The 10101-nt window shown below is 30.4% G+C and overlaps 1 protein-coding gene across 1 annotated transcript; it reads left to right on the forward strand.

Annotated features, from left to right (window-relative positions):
• Nucleotides 1-1399: 1399 nt before the first annotated feature.
• Ubc7 (ubiquitin conjugating enzyme 7) lies at nt 1400-5543 on the forward strand. The gene is made up of 5 exons (XM_014415818.2): nt 1400-1554; nt 1637-1718; nt 1797-1915; nt 2864-3004; nt 5376-5543. The coding sequence occupies exons 1-5, from the start codon at nt 1512-1514 to the stop codon at nt 5504-5506; spliced, it is 516 nt and encodes a 171-aa protein (XP_014271304.1). The 5' UTR covers nt 1400-1511; the 3' UTR covers nt 5507-5543.
• Nucleotides 5544-10101: the final 4558 nt, after the last annotated feature.

Consider the following 10101-nt stretch of genomic DNA (forward strand, 5'->3'; position numbering starts at 1 on the left):
TATCTATATATATGTATATATAGTTGACCATAAAAATTTAAATATAAAAAGATGGTCAGGATTGCGGTCAAAAAAAGAACAAATAGTTTAAAACTATTTGTTCTGTTTTTGACCGCAACCCTGACCATTTTCTTATATTTGAATATACTAATTATTTCATGGCTATTATTATAGTTGTGTATTTCTCAAAAAGACACCGAGTAGATATTTATAAATTGTTGCCGTTACAAGTTACTACCTAGTGGGCTAGTTGCTAAAATATTCAATATTCCGTACTTAAGTATATATAGAGCAGTATGTCACAGAATCTCAAGATTAAAGTTGTAGCGACACGCTGAATGCTGTTCTAAACTGTAGCTTCAGTTCGTTTCAACCGTGGTGCACCACCTACGTCTTCTCCATCTATTTTGTTCATTCATTCAGTAAAATTTAAATAATAGATTTAATTACATAATCTTACAATTATTTGTAAGATTTAAATAGTATTATAACTGTAAATATATTAATTTAATAAATACATTTTACCAAAAATAATGTAGTGAATTACAAAAGTTAGTTTATACAGACGGTGCCTCTCACCGGCCATTGTATCGTAAGTAGAATCAAAATCCTACCGATGGTGCTGAACAATTACCTTCTTGGGACAGTAAATAAGACATTCAGTGTATTCATCCAAACTATATTTTGATATGAATAGTCTTATTTCACGCTAGTTCCCTGTTGGTCACCATCCCCTTTCTTTACTTTTTATCCTCTGGCAGGACACTACGGCTAGGTACCCTTAAGGCCTACATGCCTCTTTTGTATCTACAGGAATAGTACCCGGTAGAACGAAGTAACTTTCCTGCATAGTACCCTGTAGGATGAGGTCCTCCTTAGAGAAATTACGGCTGTCACCCGTTAGTCTCATCCTATCTATTCACCTCCTAATCAATTACCTTACATATATTAAACAGGCATTGTCGAGGCCTTCTGGTTAAGAGTAACAAACAATAATCAATTGGAGTCAGATCTAACACAACCACCTCGACAAAGTAAAACTTATGACAGTTTTAAATCCATTAGCCATCCTCAAATAGTCTGTGTTCTTTTTCACTTTCGTATTCCAGAATTCGTATTATAGCTAACATTTTATTCATTAAAAAAAGCTTCGATTTCTATGCCAATTGCATAAAGATCTTTTGAACTAAGAAAATACGGCCCGAAAAAGCTGAATGGGTAATATTTGGCTGTGGGTTGCCTATCATTCCCTTCTAGGCTGTGTATTTTCTTAATCTGAATAATATTTGGTACTTTTTGTATCGATTTTTATTTTTTTATAATATTTTAACCAATTTTCATATCTAGAGAATTTAGTTTAAAGAGCATCTTTATCAATGGAAATTAAGTGAAGTGTTACATTAAACTGATCATAGCTCTTTGGTAACTTCTTTTGTAACCTTAATTTAGTTGTCACATCCAAATAATTATGTCATTGTGAATTGTAAAATAATTTAAAATATATTAATAAAATGGCAGGGTCAGCATTGAGAAGGTTGATGGCAGAATATAAACGTAAGGACGTTTAGCTTAATTTATTTATGCATCATTCCTACCTTACAATTATTTCTAAATCACCTTAATTTTTTATCTGCAGAACTTACAATCAATCCTCCTGAAGGGATAATTGCAGGACCAGTCAATGAAGAAAATTTTTTTGAATGGGAGGCTTTAATAACGTATGTCATTATCATTGATATGCTGTTTATTTTACATTTAAGAATGTAGTTGTTCTATTTCAAGTTATTCTTTTCTAGTGGACCTGAAGGCACCTGTTTTGAAGGAGGAATCTTTCCTACAAAATTAGTTTTCCCTCCTGATTATCCTCTGAGCCCTCCAAAGATGCAGTTTATGTGCGAGATGTTTCATCCTAACAGTGAGCAACTTTTATAGATATTTTCATCAGTTCTTGAATTAAGTTAGAGATTATTATATCGGATTAAGTTTATATTATTTATGATGGTGTCAAATACTGTTAGTTTTTGTTTATTATAAAATTCATCCAACTAACCTGATAAAGTTATTATGAAATTGCTTCCATTGTTATGAAATTGTATTGTTATTTTCCAGATTGCTTCGAAATTTATGGTTATTGGTCTGTTTCTATTGGTCATAGCATGGTGTCATTAAGTCTAATACCTTTCTCAATACTTTGTCTATTCAACTAAAAAAAAAAATTTTAAATCAGACTGATATTTCTTGAAATTAGTGCTTTCAAACAAACTCTTAAGCTTCATATATTAGCTGTATTTATTGGTTGATTTTATTATTGGTAAATCTTGCAGAGACCAAGAAAATGATTTAGTTAAAATTTGGTACAGATTGGTTTTGTCGATTTTGTGATTAGTGGTTGCAAACAAAAAACGGGATGTGCTTTGATATAATAGTATGATTACCGATTTAACTTGCACCATTAAAATCATTGGCAACCTTATAACACAAAGCACCATTATCTTACTTTTGGCATATATACTAGATGATTAGTTTGGAAGATGATAGTTAATTCTTATAAATTTAAAATTTTTAGAAAATATATTTGTATACATTGTGAAAAATATACGTCCTCATTCAATACACACATAAATATGTATATTCCAACCTTAATTCCAAATCCTCTTAACAACACTATAGAATATATGCAAATAAGAGGTTTTGACATTAATGTTACAATATGCCTTTTATATAGAATATATGTATTTTTTATTAATACCAGTGGCTACAGTACTAAAGACAGTTTAAAAAAAAAATCTTAAACATTAAAACATTTTAAATTCAGATATTTAATGAATCCTAGACTTGTTTTGAATAATAAATTTATTTTCAGTTTATGCTGATGGGCGTGTTTGTATTTCAATTCTACATGCCCCTGGAGATGATCCCATGGGGTATGAATCCAGTGCAGAAAGATGGAGCCCTGTACAGAGTGTAGAAAAAATATTATTATCTGTTGTCAGCATGTTAGCAGGTAACCTAACTTAATTTATTTTGTATTGTATAGCCTGTCCCTAGGGATCAATTCGGTAGTAACAAAGTTTAAGACTGCTCGCATGATTACATTAAATAATAGAATGTTTTAATCACTGTAGACGTTTCATGCCAGTCATTGGAGATGTAAATGAAGATATTGATATATAATATAAAATGACATTGGAAAATAGTATTTTTTTTTATCACTTCAAACAACCAAAAATATTGTCATTTTTCATGATAAATGTTTTTGTATCACAAAATCACTTTATAAATAATTAAAAATTTTAAATAACACTTATATTTTGGATTGGGCAACTGTATCAGCCTGACCTGAGGTTGTCACAATCTCTTTTTGCCTTCCCATCTGGTTACTGAGTCCTCTTACTGTTCGGGATGAGTACAGTGCCCTAATAGAGTACTCATCAATGGTGTCTTAGTTCATAAATGTCTGAAGTACAGATCTCACACCTTCTTGTATCTCATTGCCTGTAGGTAAATACAGCGATACTAGAGTAAAAGAACACTGCTTCACTTGATGTAGCATACTGCACAATCTGCTATAGTGTGCTGTCTCAGATTTATCAAGTCATGGTTGGGGTTGTTGATTATAACAGCAGTCCTAGGCCTCCTGTGAGAGTTTTAGAGCTCAGGACTGTCATTCTTGGTGTGATGCCAAACTCTGTGACCAAGTTCCCATGGCAGCTCGTTCTTGAACCACGAGGACATTATAGCTTTGTATGAGAGCTCTCAACTTTTGCACAAGATGCCAATGGCCCATGTTTAGCTGGAGGATGGTGATTTTATTCATCAAAGGTCGATTTCACCACCTGCTTTCCTGCTCTCAGCTACCCGATTTGTGCTTGCTCAAGGGTGCCCTAAAGCAGTTAATGCAGTTCAGGCCAGCCTAAGGATTTATCATTGGGCACTCATTTATCACATGGCCACTTGCCTTCATGGCTACTTGTTGCATAACATAAAAATTTGAAGTAGTCCTTGTTGGGGCGAGGGGCTTTTCTTAAATGAAAACAACGTACCTCTTCCCCATAAAAAAATTGTTCGCTGGTTCGTTGATATAATAAAAAAAATAAAACGGAGGACCTGAAAAGATTATAAACACAAAAATAATAAAGAAAAAAAATAGAGAATAAAAACCTTCCAAATTGGTATACAAATTTAATAGAATTAAAATATAAACAAATAAAAAACTGTTGCTGATTTGTTGTTATAAAAAATAAAAGTGTGTAGTGAAAGAAAAGAAAATATTTTGATATATACATATAAACAAAATCAATTCTCTTTATGCAATAATTAATTAAAATAACTCAGCAGCGATAAAAATGATGAATGGCTTGATGAAGACAAAGGCAAAAAAAAAGTCACTCACAGTAGATAGTTGGGGGGTCGATATGCGGATATCGCTAATGGTTTTCCAGCCTGGAACATCCGCCGTCTCTCAAGTATCGGTGATTGGTGGGTGAGGGTCCTGATTGAACCCCAAAAAAGAAAACTCCTATGTTGTGAGCCGGTAGGTGTCTCTCAGTATGTAGCTCCTTGGCTCCAGGCAGCGGACTGTAGACTATAGGCTCCCTTATCAGTCCCCGTATACAGGCCGTAATCCCATTGCACCCCGCAATGTTGTTGTATACGTGACGAGCTGCAGCGATGTATTTCTATTATACATGCATCATAACAAACTTCCTTATTTGCGTAATGAATTCTAATTTAATTTTAATTACAAAAATAAAACTTAATTGTTATTAAAAAAGGCAATTAACTTATAATTAACAAAAAAATAAAAACCCAATTGGAAGTAATAAAATTAAACTAACGAAAGAAAAATGTACTTTTGGGCTTTAACAGTCCTAAATGTTTAACAGATCTGTGTACAAAAGTGTATATCCATAATTTCAAAGTCATCATCTTTTTCCCATATACCTATTTATTTAGTTTACAATTGAGAACTCCTTAGGAAATATGATTTTAGTTCATTTTTGGTAATAATTGAAATCACAGTGACATCTTATGAGAAATGAAAAGTATTTTCGAAAGGTGATATTATTTAATGATATCTTATGTTCTGGGTAGTCTTGTTTTATTTATTTTTTTTTCACTGAAAGTTACCAGTTAATTTTTTTGGGAAAGAGTTCAAGTCCATAAATTTTTAAGGATTTAAAAGAAATTTTACATAATCATTAAGTTTTGAAATTTTTTAATGTAATTAATATTGAAATATTTTAACTACAATTTTCTCTGTTTAAATTTTTGTCACTAAAATCAGTCTTCCCATGGACTCTTCAGTTACATTATATTCAAAGAGTATTCTATTACAGAATTTTTGTTTTATTACTATATTCTTTTTTCTTTAGAACCAAACGATGAAAGTGGTGCAAACGTTGATGCTGCCAAAATGTGGCGTGAGAATAGGGATGAGTTCAACAAAATTGCTGAAAGAATAGTTCGAAAAACTCTCGGAATTCCCACTGTAACACAAGTATAAATAAGATGTGCAAAATATATTAATATATTTTTCTTTATTCATTGTGAAAAGAAAGCCTTGGTTTTGAGATGATGGTATTCACTTAATAATGAGATGAATCATTATTTATTATTTTTAAGTTTATATAAAATATAATTTAATATATAAAATAAATATATTAATTTTATGTATTAATATGATTATATTTATATCAAATAGAATCATATTAATATATAAAGTATAAAAATGGAAATTTCTTATTCAGTCTCTTACCCAAATAAAAGAAGGTATATATGTCTATATATCTAGTTAGAAATTAAATTAAATTTTACAAAAGGTATCGACAGATATGTAAACAAGACAGTAATAACTATTGACACAATTGTTAACCCAGGAACTAAAATGTGGACTAGGATCTTAGATTTTAAAAATTATCTGTGAAGGTACTATCTTAGCAAAGCTTCTTTACTTGATACCTCCTTGGAAACTAACTGCACCAAAGCATACAAATCTTATCAAATTTAAAAGAGAGATTAATTTATTATAGTGATAAATTGGATTACAGATTAAGGCAAGGCTTTCAATAAAATTTTAAAAGGTATGTCTGCATCCTCACTGGGACTATACCAAAAGGGTACAAAATTCAACAAATATTCACCATTTTAAAAATAATTCAATAAGGGCACGAATGATAGGAATGTATAATTGGATCTCAGCATACAAAATTAATTTATTTGGAAGATACAATTACTGACAGTCTTTGTATTCGACTTGTAATTCAGACAGTAGTAAAAATGGGAAAAATATTGGTTGCACATGTTTTTAAAACTAGCTAACATGTGACAAACAATTTCGATTGGGAAACAATTACTTTAACAATCAAGCAGGAAAAATAGCAGTTTTAAAGACTACTAATTATATAATACTTACCATTTATCTTCTAAAATATTCATAGTACTTAATTACAACCAAATTCTAATAACATAAGAAATCTTAAAAGTCATGGTTCACTGACTGAAAGCATTGAGCATACTTCACTTAACACCTTGTAGACATGGATGTAAAAGTTAAAATATTGGAAGATATTTGGAAGTTAAAATATCGTTGATTGACCGTAAATAATATGTAAAAGGAAATTGGTCGGGTGCGATCAGAATAAATGAAATAGTAAATAAATTATTTATTGTGAGCCAGTGTTTCGCCCTACATTGCAGGGCTGGAAGGGGGAATGGATTCTTTTTCTTTACTTCATTTAGAAAGCCCTAATGAAGCTCTGCAAAGTGGGGCATTATGATGGCTCACAGTAAATATTTTATTTTTTGAGCTATTCTGATCACACCTGGACCATCCTCCGTTTATATGAAAGTTAAAATAGTTTAGATTGGAAATAAAACAGTGAACAAGTAAATAAAAACTGCTTTGTCAAACTATCATAACCTATTGTGACAATAAAGTTCCTATATCCCATATTAAAAAGTTGAACCTGACTGACATAATTTGGACAAAGCAAATTTTATTTAAATTGGAAGAAGATAATTAACCGTATGAAGTAGATTGGAGGAAGATAGTCTGGGTGGTGGTCAATAAAGGTTTCAAAATAGTAATACAAAAGTATTTATTTTTAACCAATGTTTAGCCCCTCTTTGCAGGGCTTGAAAAGGGCTGATAAGAATGATGTTCTGTACCAACTAACCAAGAATGGTGTTCAGTTGGTACAGAACACCATTTTGATCCGCACTGTCAAAGACCTGCAAAGTGGGGCGAAACATTGGTTAACAATAAATAGTTTTGTGTTACTATTTTGAAACCTTTATTGACCACCACCCAGACTATCTTACTCCAATAAATTTTATTTAAAATGATTTCATCTGGTTATATATTTTTACATGTCACTGCGACAAGCTAACACCACACAAATTTAATGTTGCTTTTTATGACTGTCCTGTTTTCAATAATAAAAGGAACCAATCAATAAGAAGCATCATAAGGAGATAATTAACTTCTTCCTGAGAAAGAACTTCAAATGAAGTCCTGGACTACAGTTTAAGGAGTTGAAGAAATTTATCCTTGAATGTGATTTACAACTCTCATTGAAGATAGTTCAGGCTAATCATTGAACTTTGATATTTTTGTGTTTTATGATTATAGTACAAGAGCTGGGAATATAAAAAAAGGCAGTTATCTCACCCTGATTTTTGATTACTTTAATGAAGACTATGTATCATTACTAGTCAAAATTGATGAGTATATGAGCCAAGTATAGGTTGGAGGAATAAAAAATGGCAGCTGTTTCAAAATGTTAAAAAAAAAAATTAATTTTTCATTTGGAGCTCTATATTTTTAAAACTACCTACAACAATAAAAAAACTAAAAAGAACATCATTTAAAGTAGAGTAAATTTTCTGAAATATTAGCCCTAATAGAGCTTAATAATGTTTTAGTTATTTTCATTTAAATGTTATTGTCATGTTGAAATAATGACTTATGGTGTATATTATTTAAACAATTATTTATTAAAGAAATATGTGAAATACAGTGAGCATTGACATTTTATCAAGGGCTACTAGATATTCAATATTTATTGTTATAATATTTCTGTATATATAATGTTGAGCGAATAAAATTCAAGAAGTGGTATTAATGTTACTACTGCTTTGAGTGTTTATACAATTATGAACTTAAAAGTGCCTGCTCCAAACTTGATGTTACTACTGCTTTGTGTGATTAAACAATTATGAACTTAAAAATCGTATTTGGTTCAATGAAATTGCAAAAAGTTGTTATGTATTGTAATATAATTTGGTTAATTCGAAGATTTTTTTCTAGCAGCACATCATGAAAAATGGGTAAAGTACTGGCACAATTAGTTTATTTAGTTCTATGGGACACAGATATCAGACATACAAAACATTAAAAGAATAGAATAAAGTTTGACGTCTATATTTAAAAAATGTAAATTCAGTTATGTTGCCACTATTCAGAAAAGCGTTAAAATGTTTTTTAAAAATTATTTTTATTGTATTAGTACAAACATGAGTAAATGGTTTCACATTTAAGTTATCTATTTCCTAAGCGTACCATGATCATCGTTGGCAAATTTCCAGTGAACGTGAAAAATTATTATTTTATATTCAAATGGGGCGTATGCATGTTTTATTTTTTCGATAATCCCTACGTATTACAAAACATTTAGGTGAAAACTGAAGCTCTTTACGATAATCTGTTCAAAATATATATTAATTGTATAATACGCGATTTCAGGCTAAATTAGAACACCTTGTTTGACATCTAAATAAAGGTATGACGTGACATCTTGTGGGACTCTTCACCTGTGTCTTAGCAGTTTAAATGATGAATTTATAAAATAAATTAAAATGTTATTTCATAATTTTTAATTTTTGAAACACTATTTCACAAAAAGGCAAAATAATTACGTTTCTGAATTAACGTTTAAAATTGATGAATTATAGAAATACACTTCGTTATATGGAAATAGTTTACAACCATCGCAGCAACTTTCGTAGCTACTACCACGGTATAAGATGTATGGCATAGTATGTGCCATAAACTAAATGACAGTTTGCATCATGATATTCACTGTTGGATGACTAAAATGGAACCTTCTTGATGTCAAAATTACAGAATTTATAATTATTGAAGAGGTTAAAATATGTTCGATAAAATGACCATTTCAGAAATAACTATTTCATCAATTATGAAATAATTTCATTTCGTGATGTTTTTAATGTTTTAAAAAAATGAGATAAGAGTAAAATTATAAAAGGAAGATGGTTCGAGTGCGGTCACATAAAAAAAAAAAATAAATAAAAATTCAGATAGTAATTAAATAATTTAATATAAACAATTGATTTTTGTGCTTGCTTGCGTGCAGTGAGCCCTGCAAAGTGGGGCGAAACGTTGGCTCACATTATATAGTTTTTTTTACCCCATCCGGATCATATTCCTTTTATATATTACACCCGGTCAATCCACGTTCTTCCAATAAAAAATAAATAGTTATTTCAAAAATATATCTTTTTGTTTTAATAATTTATTTTTAAAATATTTCAAATAAATTCCACTATAAGCTTGAAGTTCAAGACATACATTTTCCTTCTACTGAGTAAACTATTCATCATTTTTAAGAATTCCTAATCAGTAATAATTGGAATAGTAATCAGATGAGTAATAGTTGGAAAATTTGACGATTCAGAATGCTCGAAATGGGCCTCAAATAGTTTTTGTATGAACAGAGGAAAACAACGCAACTAGGGAAAAGATAACAATAGCATTGCGGTAGAATGAGGTCATGTTGGTTGTATTGCCAAGTTAAAATAATAATAAGCTTATATAAATTATCTAATGAACAGATTTAAACCAAACTTTAGGTGTGGTAGAAAAGCAAATTATTTAACTAATTATGAGGTGTATATAGTTGACCGAAGATTACTGATTGGAGAAGATGGTCGGGGGGTGCGGTCTGCAAGGAACAACATAAATAAACAAAACATATTTATTTATCCGACGTTTCTACCTGATTTTCAGGTCTTCATCAGGGCTATAAAAACAAAAAGACAACAACCATCATTTAGAGAGAAAAAAAATTATATAAATAT

The sequence above is a fragment of the Halyomorpha halys genome, unplaced genomic scaffold (assembly GCF_000696795.3).
Source record: "Halyomorpha halys isolate HHAL.00 unplaced genomic scaffold, Hhal_1.1 Scaffold107.1, whole genome shotgun sequence".
NCBI classification, from domain to species: domain Eukaryota; kingdom Metazoa; phylum Arthropoda; class Insecta; order Hemiptera; family Pentatomidae; genus Halyomorpha; species Halyomorpha halys.